Source organism: Peromyscus maniculatus, chromosome 4 (assembly GCF_049852395.1).
Source record: "Peromyscus maniculatus bairdii isolate BWxNUB_F1_BW_parent chromosome 4, HU_Pman_BW_mat_3.1, whole genome shotgun sequence".
Lineage (NCBI taxonomy): Eukaryota > Metazoa > Chordata > Mammalia > Rodentia > Cricetidae > Peromyscus > Peromyscus maniculatus.
This window is the reverse complement of record NC_134855.1, coordinates 158779262-158804037: the sequence shown is the minus strand read 5'-3', so window position 1 is coordinate 158804037 and position 24776 is coordinate 158779262. Positions and strand designations below refer to the sequence as shown.

At 48.5% G+C, this 24776-nt stretch overlaps 4 protein-coding genes across 13 annotated transcripts in view; 1 reads left to right on the top strand and 3 right to left on the bottom strand.

Annotated features, from left to right (window-relative positions):
* Positions 1-10042, top strand: part of Zbtb46 (zinc finger and BTB domain containing 46) — a 91563-nt gene extending 81521 nt beyond the window's left edge. For all 3 annotated transcript variants that reach the window (XM_076571412.1, XM_076571413.1, XM_076571414.1), the window contains exons 4-5: positions 2925-3100; positions 6384-10042. In XM_076571412.1, coding sequence (XP_076427527.1) covers positions 2925-3100; positions 6384-6788 — 581 coding nt within the window. In that variant the 3' untranslated portion in view covers positions 6789-10042. The remainder of the gene's footprint in view (positions 1-2924; positions 3101-6383) is intronic.
* A 142-nt stretch (positions 10043-10184) lies between these two features.
* Slc2a4rg (SLC2A4 regulator) lies at positions 10185-13896 on the bottom strand. Of its 4 annotated transcripts, none has more exons than XM_076571420.1 (5): positions 12805-13896; positions 11529-11647; positions 11208-11452; positions 10825-11025; positions 10185-10737 (listed from the first exon to the last, which is right to left on the bottom strand). In XM_076571420.1, the coding sequence occupies exons 1-5, from the start codon at positions 12846-12848 to the stop codon at positions 10723-10725; spliced, it is 624 nt and encodes a 207-aa protein (XP_076427535.1). In that variant the 5' UTR covers positions 12849-13896; the 3' UTR covers positions 10185-10722. The 4 variants fall into 4 exon arrangements, with proteins under 4 accessions (XP_076427535.1, XP_076427532.1, XP_076427536.1 ...); XM_076571417.1 differs by having other exon boundaries at positions 10825-11272; positions 11353-11452; XM_076571421.1 differs by having other exon boundaries at positions 11208-11272.
* A 142-nt stretch (positions 13897-14038) lies between these two features.
* Lime1 (Lck interacting transmembrane adaptor 1) lies at positions 14039-16715 on the bottom strand. Of its 4 annotated transcripts, none has more exons than XM_042276980.2 (5): positions 15358-16715; positions 15130-15187; positions 14972-15059; positions 14513-14874; positions 14039-14415 (listed from the first exon to the last, which is right to left on the bottom strand). In XM_042276980.2, the coding sequence occupies exons 1-5, from the start codon at positions 15453-15455 to the stop codon at positions 14212-14214; spliced, it is 810 nt and encodes a 269-aa protein (XP_042132914.1). In that variant the 5' UTR covers positions 15456-16715; the 3' UTR covers positions 14039-14211. The 4 variants fall into 4 exon arrangements, with proteins under 4 accessions (XP_042132914.1, XP_015843544.1, XP_076427531.1 ...); XM_015988058.3 differs by having other exon boundaries at positions 15130-15478; positions 16249-16715; XM_076571416.1 differs by having other exon boundaries at positions 14276-14874; positions 15130-15478; positions 16249-16715.
* A 137-nt stretch (positions 16716-16852) lies between these two features.
* Zgpat (zinc finger CCCH-type and G-patch domain containing) overlaps positions 16853-24776 on the bottom strand; it is a 34079-nt gene continuing 26155 nt past the window's right edge. Inside the window, exons 2-6 of one of the 2 annotated variants that reach the window (XM_006994603.4) lie at positions 19225-19358; positions 18844-18999; positions 17940-18059; positions 17449-17854; positions 16853-17254 (exon numbers count right to left, since the gene is read on the bottom strand). In XM_006994603.4, coding sequence (XP_006994665.1) covers positions 17116-17254; positions 17449-17854; positions 17940-18059; positions 18844-18999; positions 19225-19358 — 955 coding nt within the window. In that variant the 3' untranslated portion in view covers positions 16853-17115. The remainder of the gene's footprint in view (positions 17255-17448; positions 17855-17939; positions 18060-18843; positions 19000-19224; positions 19359-24776) is intronic. The other variant, XM_042276979.2, reaches the window with a different exon arrangement.

The window sequence follows — 24776 nt, the reverse complement described above, 5'->3', positions numbered from 1 at the left end:
TGTAGTTTTGGTGCCTGGCCTGGATCTCTGTCTGTAGACCAGGCTGGCCTCGAACTCACAGAGATCCACCTGGCTCTACTTCCTGAGTGCTGGGATTAAAGGCATGTGCCACTGCCGCCACCACCACCTGGCCTAAGTTGTTTTTCTAAGAAAGGAATCTTTCTATACCTAGGTGAAGTGGTACATTTTTTTAATCTCAGCCCTTGAGAGCAGGTGGATCCCTGTGAGTTTGAGGCCAGGCTGGTCTACATAGTGAGTTCTAGAACAGCCAGAGCTATATAGTGAAAACCTCCTCTCTCCAAAAAACAAAAGCAAAAAAGCTTTCTATTTATAAGTATTTATTTAATATGTATGTCTGAGTTATGTACTTAAATATAAATATGCAATTAAAACATTTAAATTTAAAAATTTTTATTTTATGCATATAAATGTTTGCTTGCATCTATATATGTGTATCACATGCATGTCTGGTGCTGACAGAGGTCAGAAGAGGACATCAGATCCCCTGGAATTGGAATTATAGACAATTGTAAACCACTTGGATCCTCAACAAGAGCAGCAAATGTTCTTAACCACTGAATCATTTCTCCAGTCTCTATAATTTAAAATTTTCAGTTCTTTGTTTTTATGTATGTATGTGTAGGGTCAGAAGAGGGTATTGGGTCACTTGGAGTTGGAGTTATCGGTGGCTGTGCATGCTGGGAACCAAACTTAGGTCCTCTTCAAGGATGGTATGCACTCTTTAACTGTTGAGCCCCATCTCAGCAGCCCCATCATTCCAAAGTTCAATTTTTGTGTTTATAAGAGGATAGAAATAATGGATACATCCCAAGGTATCTTTAAAGAAAACATTGTTTAAACTTGGTTTCTTGTTTCCCCTTCCTATCTTTGAGTAGCCTGTTTATTTTAAGTGTGATAAGAGGAAACTAGGAATCATGGGAGTGAGAAAGGCCATTATGGATGTATGAGACTAGACTGAGGAACAGTGTTCTATTGCCTGTAATGTGAGCCAAGCCAAGGCCTAGAAGGAAAAGACAAAAAGCCGTTCATGTTTTCCCTTTTGGAAGCTTCCAGGAGTGGTGTGGGTAGTGGCCAGACATGTATGTCCCCTTTGGCATATCAAGAGTGTCCTGCTAGTCCTGGTCATGCAGCCAAGTGTCAGCGGCTTTGCCTCTGTGCCTCCCATCTAGTATACACAGACACCCTGGCATCACACAGCAACCACTGCCAGATGCTCCATTCTCCTACGGGGACCCACTTTTGGGAAGGCCTGTCTGCAAGAACTGCACTCATTCACATCCTCCCCTGGTCCTGGGCACTGGGGTTGGCTGAAGGCACATCAGATGGAAACAGATTCTACCTCTCAGGATCTGTGCAGTGTAGATGTCCAACAACTCCATCTCCATTAAATTGCAGATTATTCAAACACTTAAAAGATAGGTGGTTGCCGGGCGGTGGTGGCCCACGCTTTTAATCTCAGCACTCGGGAGGCAGAGCCAGGCAGATCTCTGTGAGTTTGAGGCCAGCCTGGGCTACCAAGTGAGTTCCAGGAAAGGCACAAAGCTATGCAGTGAAACCCTGTCTCGAAAAACCAAAAAAAAAAAAAAAAAAATGAGGTCACAATATGTTACATATGATATTATGTCCTGTGTACACATGATCTCAGTTCTTTAAGTTCACATAGTGTTCATACAAGGAAAAGAGACCCAAAAGAAATCAGATTGCTGACCACAGTATCTAGTTTTATTCTGTAGGCTGTAATGGATCTCCCTCCTGACTCCTGTCCCTAACTCCTCCCTACATACACACACACTCAAAGATCTTAAATATTTTTAAACTTTTTTTTTTTTTTTAAGACAGCATTTCTCTATGTAGCCAAGTCTGTCCTGGAACTGGCTTTGTAAACCAGGCTGGGCCTTGAACTCACAAATCCACCTGCCTCTGCCTCCCAAGTGCTGGGACTAAAGGCGTACATCACCATGGCCTGACTAAGATCTTAAATCTTAAGTAAGAGGAAGCCTTGGGAGCAGTGTTCTCAGCTTTCTGAGGGAACAACTCAGTATCCTTTTTAGGAACACAGAAACTGGGAGTGTGTGCAGTGGCTCTGGGGAATAACCAGTTGCCTGTTGTGATGAATCATAGCCTGGCTTGCAGATCCTAGGTATAAACTCAGGATCTCTCCAGGACTAGCAAGTACTATATTTGTTCTTTAGCACAGAGTACCCAGTATTCACCTGCACATCCTAGGTACCTAGAATGGCAGGACATTTGAGAATAAAAGGCCCTGTCACATAAGCATGGAGCTCTCCCTGACATCATTAGGGTCTGTAGACACCCAGGCGTCCTCAGGGCTGCTCTCCATGCTGTTCAGTTTAAAGCCCCACATTGTGGCTGGGGCCTCAGAGCAGACTAGCGTTGGAGACACTGAGGGGTCCCTGGGTTTTTGAGGCTGATTGTATCCACTTAGTAGAGATGGCAATGATGTGTCCTTGCCACAGTGTGCTGTCCAGTTGTCAGGCCAGAACTATATTAAAGCATTTGATTATTTTTTTCCCTAGCTTTTGGGCCTGTGCCACATTGGAATGCTGGGTTTTCTTATCTTCCTCTCCAGGGTTGCATCTGATGCACCCTTGCCCAACAGCATGCCTTGATGTCCAGTGGGGTCGTGGGTACAGGGAAGCTCTGGACAGGGAGTGGACAGCTGTGCAGGGTGACTTGGTCCCACAGCAAGCTGCTGAGTCAGCAAAGCCCTGAGTCTGTCCTCAGCAGAGGCCTGGAAGATTGTTTTATGGGAGGCTCCTGAATGCTGTATATCCCTCTCCCTGTGCTCTGAGGAGTGAGTAGACCGTCTTTTTGGGGGTGGAGTGAGATGGTTGGTTGTGTGGGTGGGGTCAGGTGCTAATGTCTCTGCCACTGTCTTTCAGTGAACGAGTTCACAGTGATCAGGAAGAAGTTCAAGTGTCCCTACTGCAGCTTCTCGGCCATGCACCAGTGCATCCTTAAGCGACACATGCGCTCACATACTGGAGAGCGGCCCTACCCTTGTGAGATCTGTGGCAAGAAGTTCACTAGGCGGGAACACATGAAGCGACATACTCTGGTGAGTGCAGGGTGCTAGTGGGGTATGAGACTGTGGCACATGATGAGCTGGCTTAAGATGTCCTGACAGGCAGATCAGGAGGAGGGTGCAGAATACCCAGGACACCCCCCAGTAAAAAGGTGCCTTTCAGAGGGGAATGTGGAACAGAACAGGGAGAGCTTGAGGAGGAGGAGGAGGAGGAGGAAGAGGAGGAGGAGGAGGAAAGAAAATAACTTTTCACTAGTTCTGTGTTTGTTTTTCCTAAGTTCATGGATATTGTTTTACAGACTTACAGAAAAATATAAGCGGGATGCTGGCACCTCCACCCAGCCTTTCCTATTCAGAGAGGTGCTGAAAAGTCTTGACAGTGTGCATTGCTGCATCTTCTTGAGCAAAACTTCCTAAAAATGTACTTAAAATGTGGGAGCTTAGTTTGGTGTGGTAGCACATGTCTGTAATCCCCCTGTTTTGGAGGAGGAGGCAGGAGGATGATGAGTTCCAAGACATCCTGTGTACCAGGCTCAGATTCAGTTATGTAGTGACATCTTATATTTAATGGTGATGATGATGATGGTGATGATGATGATGGTGATGATGATGGTGATGATGATTATGATAATGTTGATGCACCATATGTCAGGGTTTGCACAAGAAAAAGGTCCATGTAATTTAATCCTTTAGTTTCCTTGGGGTGCCTATCTTTGAAAAAGTGGAGCCCTCTGCATTAGAGGCAGCTCTGTAGCCTAAACCACCAAGTTCACCACAGCAATGTCTACTGCCCTGACTTCTTGGCATGCAAAGGTGCCTCCTCCACAGGTGGAGACTGTGCTGAGAGCCACACTGCTGTGCTTTCCCGGGGATCAGGAAGGAGTAGGTCCGTGCTGCTCCCCAACACCATCAAGGGACTTAGCAGCAGATTGCCGTGAAATTCAGCATCCTTCTCTTGTGCTTCCTTCCTGGGCATGTCAGTTAGGATGGATGAGTGTTCTGATGAGAGGGATCCCAAAACACCCTTGTCGTTTCTGAGCATCAGAGTACAGCCCCTAGCTCATACGGTAGTGGCAGGCCACAGGAATCTTGGTGGTGTCAGCCTCCTGGGCCTGCTCCTGTCAATTAACAGATTAGACACAGATCTTGCTGCAACTTGGTCTAAGTTATGTTCTTCTGTGGTAGAAAAAGGGGAAAACTCTGGGTTTAAAATGTCAAAACAAGGTCTTGGGGAGATACATAGCTCAGTTGGTAGAGTATTTGCCTAACATACAGAAAACTCGGTTTGAACCCTTGTACTACGTAAAACCAAGCATGGTGAATCATATTTGTAATCACAGAACTGTGGAGGCTGAAACAGGAGTATTCAGAGTTCCAGACCAGACAGAGAGGGAGAGAAACACACAAACCAAAGAAACCAAAAAGGAAATGCCTTGTGTACCCATGGAGATCTCATTTCTAGAATCAAGCTTTCTGGGAAGCTTGTGAGGCAGGTACCTCAGCTCCAAGGGCCACCAGTTACCCTAGTGACAACCCTTCCCAGGTCATGCTGTGGGCTTCTTAAGTTTTTCTCAGTTAGCAGACAGTTGTATTCAAGTCTTTTTTTTTTTTTTTTTTTTTTTTTTTTTCCGAGACAGGGTTTCTCTGTGTAGCTTTGTGCCTTTCCTGGAACTCAGGCTGTAGCCCAGGCTGGCCTTGAACTCACAAAGATTCACTTGCCTCTGCCTCCGGAGTGCTGGGATTAAAGGCGTGCTCCACCACCACCCAGCCTGTATTCAAGTCTTAACAACTCAGAGTACTGTGGAAGGCAACTCTGCCTGCAAGAAAGGTGCACTCAAAAGGAGAGGGTGTTCTGCATGATCTTCGGGACTGCAGGCCTGGGAAGCCCAGAATGGGGAGGGTATCACTCAATGCCCAGAACTACAGTGACATCTTGTGGGCAGATCTTTGTGAGTGGAGGAGGAGGAGCCTTTTCCCAACATGTGTACTGTTTATAGTTGGAGAGCTGGCAGATTCAGAAAGATTGAGAACAAGTTATAATCACCCCCTGAGCTCTACGTAGCCTGTTCTCCAACAGGTCCTGGTGGCAGCATATGTAGGAAGGAGGGGAGCCCTAGGATCTGGGGAAGCTTCCAGCTAAGGAAACCTGCTCTAGAGTGCTGATCTGAGAACAGTCCATCTGTGCATGGCCTGGGGCTGCCTGGCCAGGGATAGCTATGGTCTCCTCTGGGTTCCTCCAACCTCCATTTTTGAAGCTTAGGGCCAGATCTTAGATGCAAGGAGGCACAGTGGAGCTGGCCAGGCTGAGAATGCCTATGGGTACTCCGCAAATCCCCTTTGCCTTGTCCTTGCCCGTCTCTAGGAAGGCAATTCTGCATAGGCCAACTTCCTGCAGAGTACACTGGCTCCTATGCACACTTTCTCAGGCTCAGGCCTCCTGGGTCCCCTCCAGGATCTCCAGACTTTTGTCCTCTGTACTTTCAAGGCCCCTCTACTGAGTACTGTGTCTTCCTGCCAAGTACTACAATGGGCAGAGCATGGCTGCTGTCCCTTCATGGCTGCCATGTCTCTTCTGCAGACCCTAATTGCTAACCTCTACCCTTGCCTTCAGTTGGGAGGGCAGGGGTTGCCCCTTTTCATTGGAAGCAAGGTGCATAGCAGCCTGGCTAGGGTTCAGCTCTATTGCCCTGCTGCCAGGTTCTAGTCTGCTTCCCATCCACCATCTCGTGGGACTCCACGCTGACCCCTCTCCTTCTATTCCTCACTGTGGCTCCCATGCTGCCCAATCCACCAATCTAAACTGGGCTCCTGGAAGGCAGAGCCCACTTGCAGCCTCCAACCATAGCTGTGTGTGGGCTCCCTCTCCTGCACACCCAGGTGAGCAGTGTTGTATTTCTTAGCTCTGCATCACCTGGGCTTCCAGGCCAGCTCCTCTGCCTGTACAGAGCTAATGGCAGCTGGGCTCTGGAGCTGCTCTAGGGATCTGATAGGAGCCCCTCAGCCTGCCCTGCAGGGAAGTTTATAGGAAGGGTACTTCAGGCAGAGGGAGCAATATGACCAAGTGAGAAGTGTACCTACATATCATTGAGTGGGAGTACTTGGATATGGATATGTTGGGACTGGCCTAGGTTTTTGATGGGGTATGACATTGTTTACTCTGTGCCTGTATAGCATCTGCCTAAGACAGGATGATTTGCTGCCTCTAGTGATATTGCCCATGTTAGCTCCAGATAGATCTGTCTCTCTCAAGGCCTAGTAAAGATTGTGCTCCTCACCCCAATACTTCATCCCTCCACTGACTGCTCTGTCCCTCCAGGTCCACAGCAAGGACAAGAAGTATGTGTGCAAGGTGTGCAGCCGTGTGTTTATGTCTGCAGCCAGCGTGGGTATTAAGCATGGTTCTCGTCGCCATGGTGTATGTGCAGACTGTGCTGGTCAGGGTGTGGCCACACCACTGGACCATGGTGGAGGTGGTGAGGGCTCCCCTGAGGCACTGTTTGCTGGTGAAGGGCCATACCTGGAAGACCCCGATGATCCACGAGGGGAAGTTGAAGAGGAGCTAGGTGAGGATGAGGATGAGGATGTGGCCAAATGGAAGGACGACGTGGGTTTGACACACGAGGATGCACTGCTGGGAGATGACAAGGATGACGAGGACTCTCCCCAGGGGCCCCACAGCCCCTCTGGGGAACCTGATAAAGACTTTGCCTGGATCTCCTAGGGGCTCTGCTCTGGTGGGCAGGGTGGGTGGTGGCTGAATCGCTTTGTCCACCTGTGTGTGTCTTAGTGGGTCTTTACTTACCAAGGAGCAGGGCCATGCTGACTCCTTGAAGCTCTTCCTCCGGGCCCTCCTCTGTCCTATAACCCTCCCCTCTTGCAGAAACTGGTCCTATGAGCTAAGAAGTGGGTGTGACTCCAGTGACTGGGGAGCACTAGGACTAAACACAAAGTGAGGGGTACAGTATGGGTTTAGGAAAAGGGAGAATGCCTGCTCCCACCTGCCCAGGTATTAATGGAGTCCCCAGCAGGTGTGTCTAGATGTATGGGCAAGGCTGCACCAAGGCCTGGGCATGCTTCCTCAGGGTATCAAAGGAGCCCTTTGCTGTGAACCTGGCTAGGAATGCAAGATGACTCAGTGGCCAGGTTAGGGTCAGCACTAGTTAGGGTCATGAGGGCAATCCCCCAGCCCACAGGTCTGAGTAGGTGTTGAGTTTTGCATAAATACAAATTGCTCCATCCACAGCATTGCTCAGTCTCCTCCCACCCCCATTCTCCGGCAGTCAGGTTATGGGCTCTGGCCCTGTCACTTTGTCCTCTTGGTTCCTGCTGCCCCATGGCAGCTGGTAGAATCTAGTGGGCATAAAGCCCTGCAACCCTCTTACCTCCAGGCTTTGGTGCTTAACACAAAGTGGCTGCAGATGCCTCTCTGGAAGCCCTAGGCTCCAGGTGCTATCTCTGTTGAAAGCAGCTAGCCAAGTGGCAGGCCAAAGAGGAAGGCGGCTCTGTTCAAGAAGGGCCCTGTGGCTGGATACTTTACCCTTTCAGGCCCACAGGGTTGAGTTGCAAGGGCCACAGCTCTTTGTGCTGTGTGCACTTTCTTTGAGAGCCCCATTGTGCACCCTGAGTTCTGCCTGAGCCCTTGCTGACCCCTCCTTGGACCAGATAGAGCTAAGCTCCTGCCTTTGTTGCTGCTAACACTGGAGGTGGGTGTTCCTAGCTGCAGTGTGCTGCGGATGCCTCCCTGCCTAGGAACCAAAATTTAAAGAAGTCAGAGACATTTTCAGGTGGTTACTACAGGTTACTTTGTTTTGAATTTTCTTTCTCATTTGACTCTTCATCAAGTCCACTTTCTGTATTTCTAAAGGCCCTCACACTTGTTCTGTGAAAAGTGTAGGCTTCATTTCCATGACTCTGAGGCCCAGAGAGGCAGCTGTCCACTCAACCTGCAGGGTAGACACAGATGCTGCAGCCTGCCCTCTTCTTGAGGCCATTTCTGACAAACTATCAAGACATTCCATCCCTCACACACCTCATCTCCTAAAGGCCCATGGCAGTGATGTTCAGTGAGCAGTGCAGTGAGCGCTCTGCTGAGGTGCCGTTGGCTAACCTACTCTGTGCAAGGGCTCCTCAGGCTACTGAGCATTGGGGCCAGTTAGAGAATTTTGTTTTTCCTTTCTCAAACACTAAGTCAAGTGGCATTTAGACTTTTTTTTTAAACTGGCACATGTTCTCTCTAGGTAAGTAAGAGGAAGCCCCATAAAACTGTAATTTAGGTCCCAATTGGTTATACAGAGCATGTCACCTGGTGACATTCCCCAAGTACCAGCTGCCTGAGCTACAGGAGGAAGGAATCACAGCTTTTATTGTTTTAAACAAAACAACAGTCAAGAGGAACAGGGCCAGGACTCTCTGCAGAGTGTAGGAACCACTGTCTGAAAGCTGTGTGCCCCTCTACTCACTGCCCTCTCCTCTGAGGCATGCTGGCTCTGGAGGACATTTCTGTCCAGTATGGTAGCATAGCTAGACGCCCTTTTACCAACAGAACTCCAGGTTGAGACCATCTAGCCTTGCCAGGCCCCTTGAGGGCTGTCAGACTTAGTACCTTCCTCTCTCTTTTAAATTGCCTTTTCTAAACACTTTCTTATAAAATGCATTTGGAAACTAGACCTTTGCTACCATTGTCTCTGGGTTTTTGTATCAGTCCCTACTTCTCAGGCTGTCCTGCCCAGGACCCAGGACCTCTGGCCCACCTCCCAAGGCACCTGTGCCCTCCACTCTCAGGATGTCTTGCTCTGACTGGCCCCACTTCCAGACTGCCTTTGCTGGCCTTTCTGGGGGTTCCCTGTTGGTAACGCAGGGCACTTCCTTAAAACCAGTACTGTACCAGGAAACTAAGGGTCCCAGTTCTGGTCCCACCACCTTCCAAGTGTTTGCCATGTGACAGGCTTTGTTCTGGCTCAGTTTCCAACTGGAAAGTGGAATTCTAGAGATCCAGATGAACACATCCATCTCAGGAGGCATGGAGGGAAAGGACGTATGTATTGAAGTTTTTTTTTTTTTAATGTGACTTTTTTTAATTCAATGTTCAAACTAATAAATATTTTTTTATGAAGAAAATGTGTAGATTACATTTCACATTTTGTATTTTTTGTGTGTGTATTTTGGTGTTTGAAACACCAAAGTGGAAAATATAGTCCATGGGGTGGGTGTTGTTAGGGTTGAGGTGGGAACAATATGATTTTTGTTTGGATCTCTGGATCCTGACCAGTTTGCATACTGAACTCTGAGTTTTGGGGAACAGGACACTGCTAGGACCTGACAGGGACCTAACTCAAAAGACACAGCTATGCTTCCAATTCTGCACATCTTCCTTTAAAAACAAACAAAACAAAAACCTGAGAAAATGCAAAACTGGAACTTTTTGCAATATTATGAAAGATAATCTTACTTTGGCTCATTCTATGACATGTACAACTCCTAAGAAAGCCATACTTAATGGTGGTATTATTTTTTAGATCCTATTGTGTTTTGTATGTGGCTCTTTTAGAATCACTTGTAGTGAGGGTGCTGTGTGTATGCTTTTCTTATTTATTTATTTTTCAACATGCTTTCAATCTGTCAACAAAAAGTGAAAAAAAAAAAGGCAGTGTTTGAAGAGTGTTGATTTTTTTTTCTGGAGATAATCTATATTATATTGACTTTATATTAATTATTATAAACCTGTGTTTGTACTGAAGATGTGGTTAATATTTGCAGAAGGCTTGTCATAATCAGTTGTTGGGGTTCACAGCCCTGTTGTCCTGCTTCTATATAGCCACAGACAAGTAAAGATTACCTTCTCTATAGTGGTTCTTGCGATTTCTTGTCTGCCTAGGTGTGCTCCAGGTTGCCTGTGGGTTTTATTTCTGTGATGGGATTAGTGTAGACATTCTTGCAAAATGATCACTTCAAATAAAATGGGAAATTGCTGCTCCATGCAGATGCCTCCTGTGTGGTTTCAAACAGTACCCTTCCTTGGACTTCAACCTGAATGGAGGTAGCCGCCAGCTCCTACTGCTTATCATTCATTTCCTGTTACTCTCCTAGTTCCATTTCTTTCCCCAGGAGAAAACATTGGTTTCTGGAAAAACAAACAAACAACCCCCACAGTTTTTAATTTTTCTCCTTGGCTGATATAACCCAGACACAAGACACCTGAACTTCATTAACATGGTAAAATGTCAGCCCCAGGGGGGCCTGGAACCACCATCTTTAAATGTGGGCAGGAGAATACTCTCCCTGACACCTCTCAAAGTGCAACTTAAACAGGCTTTAGCAGAGCCCACTGACATCTTTGACAAGTCTGTGAGTGACAGGCAGGGAGGCAAGCTGCCTCTGGAGCTAAAAGGACAACATGCAGTTTGGCTTTAGTGCAAAAGGCTGGTTTCTTCCAAGGCACTTGGAGTAGTGAGTCACTCCTCCACCTCTAGGAGTCCAAGGTCATCAAATCCATCACAGGTTTGCTGTAGCTTCAGGCTGGGAGTGGGAGAAGGGCCAGGCAGTAGCATCATGGGATGGGCTCAGTCCAGGAACTGCTGGCAGACTTTCTTCCAGCGGCAGGCTGTGTACACAGGTCCCTGTGGTCCACGCCATACACTTTCCAGCACTTCTTGGAATCACCCCAGGGCTTCCTGGAGGGGACATACAGGGGGGATGGAGAATTGTCAGCTAATACCTTTACCACCTAGTATATGCCCAGTCCCCCAACCTACACATACCAGGATGACCCCAAGCTTAGCAGACAGGGCTGGTATGTAGGCTTGGGCCTCAGTGGGCTGTGGCTCCAGGTGGTTGGGGGCCAGGCATCTCTGGAAGGAGTCACAACCCCTGTTCTGTTTCTCTCTAGAGTGCTCTGAGACCTGCCCCCAATCTTCATCTGTGGCCTCACCTTGCTGGTAGGCTTGGTCACTGTGGCATACCTGTGGAACAGCTGAAGAGCTGAGCTTGGGAGATGGAAACAAAGTTAGGGGATGTGGCAGGTTGGGAAGAACTGGGGGATCCAGTAGCTCTGAGAACTCCACATGAGGAAAGGTAGGTGGCATGGAGACTGTAGGAGACACTGGTGTTAGGCTGGACAACCTGTTAGTCAGCTTATCCATACCAACATCCAGCTCTGTGTAGTAGAAGTCCTCTTCTCCATCATTCTGCTCTGGCTCTGCCTGTCTCCTGCCAGGAACAGCAAAGTGAGAGCATAAATTCTGGCCAGGCCTGACCCCACCCTGACCAATCCCCCAGTCCCACTGCACCCCAGGTGCACCAGGTGGACGTGTCTCTGCATCCCGGACGCTGTGCTCAGACCTCCCCACAGCTCTTCCACAGGCACTGGAACATGACCTGAAGAGAGCTCTGGAGTGATAGGGGCCTAGGTCAACAGCAGCCATCCTGTCCAGCCCACCCCTGGAGGGGATTTTCCCATACTTACCTTCCTTTTTCTCAGGGTGGCCTCCCAAACAGAAGGTGGGCTGCTTCTGGGGGCAGCGGGGTTGATGGAGTGAATGGAGAAGACATGGCTGGCCTCCTTCCAAGGCTCCAAGCCAGATTCTGCAGGGACATTCCATTTAGAAGCTCAGAAGTCTCAAGCTGCTTTGCAGAAACTGCTGCCTGCTGGCTCTCTCCAAGTCCCTGAATGTGAGTTGCCACCTGTTGATGTGAGCCTTGAGGAGTAGGGGCAACTAGGAGAATTTGGCCTCAGAGACTTGGGGAGAAGCTTCTCTAGCAGAGAAAAGGTAGGTGTGCTTGGCATGGCCAGGAAGCAACATGGCCAGCAAAGTAGAGGTATAGTTTTGGCCTCAATGAGGGGCACTCAGGATCCAGATGTCTCTTAGAGAGCTTGAGGCAAGCTTAGAAGGCGGCATATTAGGTTTGAGGCTTGGTGGCTTTAGTATCCTGGAATAACAGAAGTTCTGGACCCTGTCCATACTTGAGCATAGTTTTCTGAGTCTCACCCTGGGCTGAAGGTTGCATCTAGGGGCCCCAGACACAGCGCTGGTAGATAGGTTTGTAAGGATTGCAGCAGCCATGACCTCTTCCAGCCTGGTTTTTTCTGGGGCTATGCTGGAGATGAGGTCAGGGCTCAACAAGTGCTCTAGGCTCCTCCCCTGGTCCAGCATACAGGTGCTGGGCTTGGACACACATGGGCATCAAGCTGCCTCACTCCAAGTTCTGGGCAGGAGCCCTGGCTCCACCCCCAGCTCAGGTTGCAGAGCTGAAAATCCAGGAACCATAAAACAAGATGGGGATCTACATAAAGGCCTGAGTTCTCCATAACCAGCTTTGTTCCACAATGCCTTCAGACCCTGGTGCTGAGCAGAGGTCTGAAGGCTCACCATAAGGGGCGAGGCCAGCTATGGCTCAGCTCTTCCCGCCAACACACATTAACCGCAGCTGTGCAACAACAACTGTGGGCCAAGTGCCAGGCCTCGGAGGGCAGAGCAGCAAGCCTTTGGCAGCAGTTAGGGAAACTGTGCTCTAAGCACAGGCAGGTTCCCAACCTCTGCTGCAGTTCATCAGAAGTATAGGGCTGGCAAGTGGGGAGGTGGAAGCCAGGGAATCAGATTCCTAGATAGGTTGGGACCCTGACTCCTTCTCCACTGAAGCCTTCAAAGGCTGACATCTGTGCCAGCATGTACTGCTCCAGCACACACTGGCGCTGCACACACACACACACACTCCTAGTCTTGGGCATCAGCCCACCTCACCTCTTTACTGGCACTGGCATGTGATCAGAAGGCGTTGGGAGCATGCTGTGGCTCTGAGAACTCTAAGCCTACAAGGCTGCCACCTATAGAAGGGCCCTGAAAATAGGGGTTGGAGAGCTCTGTGGAGGAGTTGGCCTAGGGAACCCAGACTCCGCCTCAAATCTGGTGCCAACTCCCACACCGGATGCAGCTTGTGTGGACTACCTGGCCCCGCCCCCTGCTCTGGTGGCGGGAAGTGTCTGCTTGGCCTCTCAGCTCCACTTGACCTGACCCACAGACACGCACAGGCCGACGCAGCACCCCCAGCTGCCAACGCCTTCAGGGCCCAAAGTTTGTGCAAACCTGACACCATCTTTGCAGGGAAAGAAACTCTGGCAGTGCCCTTGTCCACTACTACCTGTGGTGGTGTGGGCACAGTAACCGGCATGGCTCTGACTCAGGCCCTCTGCATTCAGGTACTGAGTCGTGATCCCTAGGTCCTGACCCTCAGAGTGGGGCGGGTAACATTCACAGACCCAACCCAGTTCCGGGGGCGCTCAGCCTCCATGGTCGTCTGGAAGCCTATGTTACAGAAGTAAGGCTGGACTTTCTAGACTGCGCCCCAGGTCAGGGCCAGGCCAGTCGAACCCCACCCAGGATCCGGCCTCCACCCCCAGGACCCGCAACTGCCTGACGGACTACACCCACTACGAAGCCCCGCCCCGGTGCGCACACGAGGCAAGCACCCTAAGTGGTCCGCGCCTGGCCCTGCCCGGGTAGTGGAGGGGCTGGCTCAACTCAGACTAACAGCTTCCACACTGCAGCCTGGAGGGCTGGTTTCCCCGACCGGGGTAAGCGCTGAGCTATCAGTTAGGAAAGTGCTGCTGCACTTTCTTGGCCAGCCTCCTAGGAACAAGTTATTCTTTAATGCTGGACTGTCTACCTCTGCCTACTTATGTAACCTCAAGGGATGGTAGCAGAGGCTCCAGGAGGATCTGAGAGTCCAGATCCCACACTTCTAAGTGGCCATGCTGTCCCAGACCCTCCAGCCTGGGAAACCACCACAGCAAAGGGCTCGTTTGCCTTTCTTCCCGCCCACTGACTAATGAGTCTCACAACCAGGTCATGACATCAGGGGCCAGGGACCAGGTATAAGGAAACTCTCCCAGAGGTCAGAAAGGGATATCTATAACCCTTTCGGAAAACTCCCACTCCAACCTTCCGAGCTTTCAAAAAAAGCAACCGAGAGCCAATCTTATGTGACAGAGATTTAATTAGGCCACAAGGACTGGACCTGAAATTTGTGCTGTCAGCTGTGGGGGTGTAAGGACACAGAAGGATCTGTAATCAAACACTGCCGAGGCAGAAGCCTTGGTACCCTTACTATGTCAGCTCATGTTAATAAACAGGATGTACGGCCTCAACTTCTCAGGGGCCCATCTCCCTGATGCTTTCATACACATTTTCTAAGGGATCTTGGTTCATATCCTGGCCCCTGAGAGTGATGGCCTCATATTCCACATCACTCCCAAGGGCCAGAATTGCTCTCCCACCCTGGGGGTCCGGCTGATCTGTGTCAGGTCTTGGGTCTCTCCTTTTAGGCTTGCAGACCCTGGAGTACAGGAGATCCATCTGGAGAGAGGAAGCAAACCCAGGGAGGGCTTGGCATTTTCCTCTGCCAAAGGTGGGCTCAGTCCCATCTACCCTACCCTACCCCAACTCACTTTACCTGAGTAGCTGGGATCACCTTAGCCTTCTGCTGTAATTCTTGGTAGCCCTGCTCTGTCTCTTTGCGCTTCTGGATGCAGGCATACTCGGCCCCAGGCCCAAGCTTGGCACAGCTAATGGTCAGCTGTGTTCCAGCCCATACCACAGGGCTAGCAGCCAGGCTGGCCCTGGGAATCGCAGCCAGCCCCACATTGGAATAAGTGGCCTCGGGGCTAGTAGAAGGTGCAGTTGCAAGGGCAGCAGGAGGGGCCCTGGGCAGCTGCTGAGGTGGGAAGGCAGAGGGAGTTACTTGAGACCTGGTGCTGCCCCTGGATACCTCCAGCCAGTGTGGATGCAGGAGATCCATGCTAGCAGGCCGTGGGGCTAGGGATAAGATCAAGGCAGAGGCCACTGAGGGGCTAAGGAAACAGGACTAGGCCCAGTGGATCGGCCCTACATTTATGGCCTCCCAGGAGCTCACCTATGCTGCAGCGTGGGCCTTGGTGAAGCTCATGCAATCTGGTGTCAGACTTGCTGAGGGAGCAGAGGTGGGTCTGTCTCAGCAGTGACTAGGGACAAGGAAGGCTGGTTGATTCCTTGCTGTCCTTGCCCTGACCCCAGGGACAGTCTGGCACTCACCATTTCCACTGGTATCAAACTGCCCTGTAGCTCAGTTTGTTGCCTTTGAACCCGCTTCCTGGGGGCAAGAGTGCTGTTAGTCCAGTAGGTAGAGGAAGGTGCAGGGGTGATCAGATGCTGGCCCAGGCTCAGTGTAGAGGCACATGCAGAGCCCTCATATGGACTTCTCTGTTGTGACTTGACTCTGAGCCATGCAGGAGGAGGGCAGACAGAACCCCAGGCACATACCTGTGGCAGGCTGTGCACAGTGCCCACAGCCAGAGGAGCAGGGAGAAGCACCCCATGACCCAGAGGGCTAGTGGGGCTGAAGGCACTGATGGCCTCATCTTGTAAAGCAGGGAGGAGGGACCTGAGGACAGAAAAAATGAGCGCTGGGGGCTGACTGGGGAAGCAGTGCACACCTGCAGCTCTACTTGAGATCTTGCCCAGCTGGTGGGTTCTTCCTCCCTCCCTGGCTGACTCAGCACACCGGAAACCCCCAGGCCTTACGTTTTTGCCCTGCCCTATGGGCACCCACTGAACCCTCTGGCTAGGGTTCCTTTAGTTATCAGAGATGTCTATGGAAATGGAGGAGCATGGCCAGGGGCAGCTATGACCTGAACAAGGCTATACTGTACTCACTGTAGCTCAAACTCATTACCTGGGGGAAATCTCTGATATCACTCTGACTTTGAGCCACAGACCACAGACCTCACCTCCAGCCACCACTGCCCAGGAGTGACCCCTTGTGTCAGGTGATGTTCCTAGACTACTCACTACAGAAGCTAAGCAGTTGGGGGGGCCACTGAACAGAAAGAGCTGCTATGAAGGCAAAGTATCCCTACCCTACTCCTCCCTTCCCAGGATCCCTGCTTTTCCTAGAGTTGCCCTTATAAGAGCTGATTAGGGGCTCACCTAAGAGTTCAGGGTGAGCAAAATGAGGGTGAACAGTCTTCTGAGGTAAGGGCCTGTCTGTTCAAGCTTGGCGTGTAGACATCTTGCACAGAGGGGGCCGAGTTCACTAACCTGGCTACAGCCAGGTCTCAATCTCCTGACCAGGCAGGACCTATCCCTCCCAGACCCCAGGGCACGGAGAGGCTTGGGGACTGGCCCAGGATGGAGAATGGGGGCAGTACTTACCAAGGCCACCGTGAGGTTGCTGCTTGGCCCTGTCTAGGACAGCCAGGAAGGTCTTTGTGGGCGGCTGGTGAGCTCCTCACCTCATTTCCTGTGTATCTGAGCACCTCCCACAGCCACACATTCTTGCGTAGTTGCTCCCAGTCTCTGTTCACCTCCTCACGTCTCATCATGACTATTTGCCACCGATAGGCAATTATCATAAAACTAACACAGTCCCCTCCACCCCAATGAGGCAGATACCCATTAATGAGGTGGACAGAGCAGGTCAACTGGATGGATTATCAGTGGCAGCCCAAAACTAGAAATGAACCCCAAACCCACTTGAGTCAGGCCTGCCTGCTTTCATCACTGATAGTGTTCCCCAAGGGTGTTTCTACCTCATACCCTATCTGTTTGTGAGTACTAGGTACAAGGGCCACCCTAGGATCTTAATCACTTGGTCAGAGAAGAGAGAAGAGGGAAAATGCTCCTCTCTTAGACCTTAGACAGAGGCAGTGGCCTCATTTTGTAGCCCCCCCACAGCCCTCCTGTCTGTTGCCAGGACCCTCACAGATGCATTTGTCCCCAGAGATCCTGAAGCCAGCTGAGTCTCCAGTAAGAAAAATTATGATGAGATCACTTTAATGTCCTCACTAAGGAGATACCCCAAGACACTGGTAAGTGGGCTTGGCGGGCAAATAAGTGTTCAAAATCAACCCTGACATCCCATATCTACTCGGTAGTGTTCATACACTTTAGGTAGACAGCCTAGGAAATGGGCTGGTCCTTCTTTCAGGTGCTGTTTAGGTGTCAGGGTGACGGCTGTCTTTCTGCCAAGGCAGTTGGGAGTTGGGTCCCAGGGCTCTATCCACAATACAGGCAGAGCTGCTAGAACTCTGTCATCTTCCTGTGAGTATCTGCCTTCTGCTGTTCCCTCTGTAGGCCGGCCTCCTGAGCACGCAGCTGACCCAGCTTCCGCTGGGCTCCTTCCAGCTTCTCTTGCAGATGGGCTGTTGCCATGCTGTGCCTAGGGAAAGCCTGCTGGTCAGCACTGCCTCCTGGCTCCCCACTACCAGGCCCCCAGCTCTGTGGCCAATTCCCGTCCTCCAACACTCAGACCACCTCAGACTCAGGGGCTACTCTGGTCAGGTGACCTTCAACAGGCGTCCTGTGGGCACAGCCACTAGAGCCCACACTGCCTCAGTTGGACCCCACACATACCGGCCAGCATTCCGGGTTAGGGCCTCCTGGATGCCCCGGATGTCTCGTTGGGTCCGCTCAATCTTCTCCTCAGTCTGGAAGAGCTGCAGACTCAGAGCCTGCTTGGCACTTTTGCTGGCATGATACATGTCCTTGTTCCTTCTCCCTGGAGTGTCCAGCCCAGCGTCTGGAGTCCCAGATGCCTGGCTTTGCAGTTTTTCATTCAGAAAGTCAAACACATTCCGAGGGGGTGGGCGGGCCTCGGGTCTACCACCACTCCTCTGACATCTTGGAGGCCTATTGGTCCCAGCCTGGCCTCCCTTTGTCTTCTTCTGTAGTATCTCTGTGCACTGGTCCAGTGATTTCCCTCTAGGCAACACTACAGCATGGATGGGCTCCACTCGGCCTTCTGCATGCCGACCCAAACCTGGGAAAGACGGGGCTTTGTGCTACCTCTGCCAGACTCTTGGGCTATATTGAGGCATCCCTCCCATCTCAGGGCACACACTCACCCTTGCCAAACTCATAGCCCATCTTGATGAGGAGTTTGGAGCCAATGCCCCGTGTGTGTACCTCCCAACCGGCAAAAGCAGAACTGCAGGTCCCAGTGTCCACTGTGTGTGGTTCCACCACTGTGGGAGACAGAAGACTCAAGTAGTGGGTTCCAGTCAATGTTACCCAAGGACTCAGATCCTAGGTAGGGCCTGATCTCCTGGATTTCTGGTCCCCTCAGGTTCTCCAAGCATGCTGTGGTTACTCCTGGCAACTCTGTCTGGACAACTACTACTACTGTAGTAGTAACCAGCTGGTTACTGGTTCTACTGTAACCAACTTCACTGCTTTAGCTTACTATCTGCTACTATGGAACCACCAATTCACATCACAGGTTCCCTGAGACATCTTCCTACCTTCATCCTAACCAACTTCTCAGGAGGACTATACATTACCTAGTTTCATTTCCTGAAATCTCTATTTTACCTAGACACATTTTCCATCTGCTAAGATCTCTTCTGCCCTACCTACCAGGCAACCAAGCTCTAATTCTGAGAAGCCATCTGAAGAAGAAACCCTTTCCTACACTCTACATTCAGTTACTTCCTGTGACCCCTTGGCAGATCTAGCACCAACATTCCCTTCTCTCTGACAGTGTGATGCCACCTTGCTTCAAGGAGTTCTGACTGTTAACATATGATTGTTGTGTCTGTTTCTAAAGGCAAAAGCTAGGTCTTAGGTCTTACCCAGGCCCATCATACACTCTCTGGTCCCTCAAGCCCTCTCCTGTAGATTACTATGCTATGTATATTCACTACATCATTCTACAATTATCCTGGAAGCTGAGTGCCTGTCTAGGTGATTATCACCAATCTGCTCTACTCCCTTACCATCCTGGCTTCTGGGCACTGATTTCTGCCATACCTCGGGCATAGCTGGAGTCACCTGCATCACCACTGTCTGAGTCAGATGATTCTGTAGCCTCAGTGCGCAGAGGAGGCAGGATGCTGTCTCCCTCCACCACAGCCTCCTTCAGCAGCAGTGAGTCAAACTTAACAGTATAGTAGCCATTGTCCACATCTAGAGTGATAGAGACAGGCTGTAGATTAGCAGCTTTACAGGCTGAGCAACCAGTTAGGAGCAAAGTGAGAAACAGGAAGGGAAAGGGCTTGGGGCAAAGGCAGACTTGCTCCTCTTGAGCCCAGATGAAGTCAAAGCCCAACCCAGAGGAGGTGGAAAATGGCTAGAACAGCGAAGATGTTTCAAAAAGGGTCCCACCAGGTAGGTCCTTGTAGGCAATCTTACCAGTGATCCGTGCTGGGTGCCAAAGGCCATCCTGGTGCTTGGCCAGACATGCAGAGCCGGCCTGCAGTAAGCTCAAGTCTGGATCCTGGAAGGGACGCAGCTCATCCACAGAGACCACCTGCCCATGGGAGAACCTGTAGATACAAGCACAGGAGACAGTGGCTTAGACATGGCCCACCAGGAGCAAGTGAGCCCAGAACATAAAGACCGTCAACAGGGCACTGCCGATCATGGAGTGAAATTCAAGTCAAGACAGGCACACCAGCAAAAACATCTATACTTTCATACCTATGGATTTATGCACATATTTCTCTCTAACACACATACATATTCATATATTCTCACTCATATATGAATGTACAGGTACTGTCACGCATATACATATATTTATACTCACATATACCTGCATATCTATATATACAATATCTCTCACACACATGTATGCACATACTACCATACAGCTATGTACACTAAACACACATGTACATATGCATATGAATGCATAGAATGAACCCACAAACATACATATACTCTCACAACACATATGCATGCATGCATGCATACATACTAAATATATAAATAAATAGAATGTACCTACACACATACATACACCCTAAAACACACACACACATGTATACACACTGGAATTTTCTCTTTTAGGACACACAGGGCTACTTTGGGGAGATGGCCTGTGTTTCTATCAGCTTCCTAGGTTAGGGTGACAATGTAGCACAGAGCCTAGTGTGGTCTCTCACCAAACATGATGCTCTTGACACAAATATTCAAGGCAGATGTGTTGGATGTTGGGATACATTGAGTCCTCCCTGGGCATGGGCACTTGGAAGGCCAAGGCAGGGTGATCATGAATTTGAGGCTAGTCTGGGCTACACAGAGATCCTTCTCAAAACTTGAAACAAAAACTAGAAGAAATTAGTTACAATGGTGCTGTGTCTTTTATACTTCAGTGCACCTGTAAAATTAAAACCAAAACCAAATCTGACAGAAAACAAAGAGGAAATGTAGAGACACAGAAGATTGCAGCCAAGAACTTTGCCAAATAAAGGCATGAAAAAGCTAACCACCAACTACCAATTTCAGACAGGAAGTTGTTTTAACCCCAAAAGAGCAGCTGAGGGGATTCACTCTAGGATGGCTGGGGGTTCTTCCTAAGCAGTAATGAGCAGGTAGGGAAAGAGGGAGATGAGACAAAGAAAAGTCAGAACTTGCCATAGCTCACACCTACAGCCTCTGCTACCCCACGCTCAGGCCAGGATTCCAGGAAGTACCTTCTCACACCAACTATCTTAGACATACAGCTAAATGGCATCAACAGTATAAGACTGCGCCACCAAAGCACAGCAAAGACTGACTAGGAAGTCCTGTTCAACTGAGAACTAAGGACCAACTGATGTATTCAAAGGGACTCAGACGGCAGAAGAACTGATTTCCACAAGCTGCCCTCTGTTCTCTGTGCTCTCATAGTGGCACTTGCATGCCTCCATGTAAAATAAATAAGTATTTTTAAAGGGGGCTGGAGAAATGGCTCAACAATTAAGAACATCAGCTGTTCTTACAGAGGACTCAGGTTCAATTCCTAGCACCTACATGGTGCTCACAGCCATGTGTAATTCCAATTTCAGATGATCTGACATCCTCTTCTAGCCTTTGCAGGTACCAGGCATGCAAGTGGTGCACAGACATACATACAAGCCAAACACTCATACACATAAAAACAAAAACAACAGCGAAACATGCTTAGGATCAGAAGTGTTTCCAACTTGTATTTTTTAAAAAAAAATATTAGTAGTATCATATTAGTGCTCAAAAAGTTTTGGATTTGAGGGGGCTAGGAAGCTGGCTCAGTAGGTAAGAGAGCTTACTGTGCAAGTGTGAGAACTCAAGTGTAAATCCCCAGTGCCCACATAAAAAGCTGGATGTAGACCTGAATGCCTAGAACCCCTGTGCTTTGGGGAAAAACAGAGACAGGATGATTGTTAAGAGTTGCTATCCAAAAACCTGAGAGCTCCAGGCTGAGAGACCCAGTCTCAAGGGAATAAGGACACTCAATGTCCTCCTCTGCTTGCACATACAGAGTTTAAAAAAAAGTTTTAGACTTTGGAGCATTTCAGATTTTGGATTATTTGGAATAGATGCTTCACTTGTATACTTTTTTTTACCTAACAAGTGATTCTAAGAAAGAATTTCTGGGGACCTGATGGAAGCAGATGCAGAGATCCATGATCAGGCCCCAGGTGGAGCTCCGGGAGTCCAATTGGTGAGAAAGAGGGGGGATTGTATGAGCGAGAATTGTTGAGACCATGATTGGAAAAAGCACAGGGACAAATAGCCAAACTAGTGGAAACACATGAACTATGAACCAATAGCTGAGGAGCCCCCAACTGGATCAGGCCCTCTGGATAAGTGAGACAGTTGATTAGCTTGAACTGTTTGGGAGGCCCCCAGGCAGTGGGACTGGGACCTGTCCTTAGTGCTTGAGCTGGCTGTTTGGAGCCTGGGGCCTATGCAGGGACACTTTGCTCAGCCTGGGTGAAGGGAGGAAGGGACTGGACCTGCCTCGACTGAATCTACCAGGCTGAGCTGAATCCCCAGGGGAGTCCTTGCCCTGGAGGAGATGGGAATGGGGGGTGGGCTGGGGGGAGGTTGGGGGGGTGAGACGACACGGGAGGAGGGAGGACAGGGGAATCCGTGGCTGATATGTAAAATTAAATTAAATTATAAAATTTAAAAAAATTCACGGCTGGAGAGATGGCTCAGAGGTTAAGAGCACTGACTGCTCTTCCAGAGGTCCTGAGTTCAATTCCCAGCAACCACATGGTGGCTCACAACCATCTGTAATGAGATCTGGTGCCCTCTTCTGGCCCGCAGTCATACGTGCTTTATATGTAATAAATAAATAAATCTTAAAAAAAAAAAAAAAAAAAAGAGGCCGCAAAGTGGTGGTACACATGCCTTTAAAAAAAAATTCACATCTAAAAAAAGAAAGAAAGAAAGAAAGAAAGAAAGAAAGAAAGAAAGAAAGAAAGAAAGAAAGAAAGAAAGAAAGAAATAAAGAAAGAAAAAGTTTTAAGGAAGTAATAGTGTTTGCAAAGATTTAGCTACTAAAATTATTTTTTCATTTTGAAAGATTTATTTAATTTTAATTTATGTGCATGTGATTGTTTCTCTACATGTATACTACATGGGTGCAGTGCCCTCAGAGACCAGAAGAGGGTACTAGATTCCTTGGAACTAGAGTTGGTCCAGAGGTTGAGTAGGGCCGACTTCAAAGCAGATCCATAAGTGCATACACCTTTAATCTCAGCACTGGGAGGCAAAGGAAGGCAGATCTTTGAGTTCGAGGCCAGCTTGGTCTACAGATCCAGTTCCAGGACAGCTGGGGCTACACAAAGGAACCCTTTCTTGAAATTGAAGAAGATATCAGGAAATGGAAGGATCTCCCACGCTCATGGATAGGTAGGATTAACATAGTAAAAATGGCAATCTTACCAAAAGCAATCTACAGATTCAATGCAACCCCCATCAAAATCCCAACACAATTCTTCACAGACTTGGGAAAAAAAATACTCAACTTCATATGGAAAAACAAAAGACCCAGGATAGCTAAAAGAATCCTGTATAATAAAGCAACCTCTGGAGGTATTACCATCCCTGACCTCAAGCTCTACTATAGAGCTATAGTAATAAAAAACAGCTTGGTACTGGTATAAAAACCGACATACAGACCAATGGAATCGAAATTGAAGACCCTGACATTAATCCATGCACATATGAACACCTGATTTTTGACAAAGAAGCCAAAACTATACAATGGAGAAAAGAAAGTATCTTCAACAAATGGTGCTGCATAACTAGATTTCAATATGTAAAAGATTACAAATAGATCCATATCTGTCACCATGCACAAAACTCAAATCCAAGTGGATCAAAGACCTCAACATAAATCCAGTTACACTAAACTTAATAGAAAAGAAAGTAGAAGTACTCTTGAACACATTGGCATAGGAGATCACCTCCTAAATATAACACCAGCAGCACAGACACTGAGCACAACAATTAATAAATGGGACCTCTTGAAACTGAGAAGCTTTTGTAGGGCAAAAGACATGGTCAATAAGACAAAAAGACTGCCTACAGAATGGGAAAAGACCTTCACCAACCCCATATCTGACAGAGGACTGATCTCCAAAGTATATAAAGAACTCAAGAAACTACACATCAAAATACTGAACAATCCAATTAAAAAATGGGCTGAAGAGCTAAACAGAGAATTCTCAAAACAAGAATCACAAATGGCTGAAAGACATTTAAAGAAATGCTCAACATCCTTAATCATCAGAGAAATGTAAATCAAAACGACTCTGAGATACCACCTTACACCTGGTCAGAATGGCTATGATCAAAAACATTAATAACAGTCAATGTTGGAGAGGATGCGGAGCAAAGGGAACACTCCTCCACTGTTGGTGGGAATGCAAACTTGTACAACCACTGTGAAAATCAGTATGGCGGTTTCTCAGAAAATTGGGAATCAATCTACCTCAAGACCTAGCCATACCACTCTTGGGCATATAACCAAGGAATGCTCAATCTTACCACAAAGATACATGCTAAACTATGTTCATAGCAGCACTATTTGTAATAGCCAGAACCTGGAAACAACCTAGATGCCCGTCAACTGAAGAATGGATTAAGAAAATGTGGTACATATACACAATGGAGTACTACTCAGCAGAGAAAAACAATGACAGCATGAAATTTTCAGGCAAATGGATGGAACTAGAAAAAAATCATCCTGAGTGAGGTAACCCAAACCTAGAAGGACAAACATGGTATGTACTCACTTATAAGTGGATTCTAGATATAAAGCAAAGAACAATCCGACTGCAACCCACAGAACCAAGGAGGCTATATAGCAGGGGGGACCCTAGGATGACAGTGGCTTATAATAAGTTTTGGTTTTACTCAATTACTGGGCAAGCCTCAATGAAACAACTCACAATTAGGGTAAGAATTTATACTGTATCAAGCTGATAATAGAAAAATAAATTTAAAAAAAAAAGTGAAAAGAAAAAAAAAAGAAACCCTTTCTTGAAAACCCAAAACAAACAAACCCACTTGTACTTGGTAAAACAAAACACCAGTCTACAAATCCAAGAAACTTACCATCTTGGCTACTGTTCCATTGTTGTGAAGAGACATCATGACCAAAGCAACTCTTATAAGAAATTTAGTTGGGGATGTGCTTACAGTTTCAGAGGTTTAGTCCATTATCATCATGAAGGAAAGCAGACAGGCACAGCACTAAAGCAGTAACTGACAGCTTACATCCTGATCCACAAGCAGCAGGCAGGCAAAGAGACAGACAGACAGACAGACAGACAGACAGACAGACACACACACACACACACACACACACACACACACAGCCTGGCTGTTGAAACCTCAAGACCCACCCCCAGAGACACACCTCCTCCAACAAGGCCACACCTACTCCTTGGCAAAGAGTTATCAACTGAGGACTAAACAGGCAA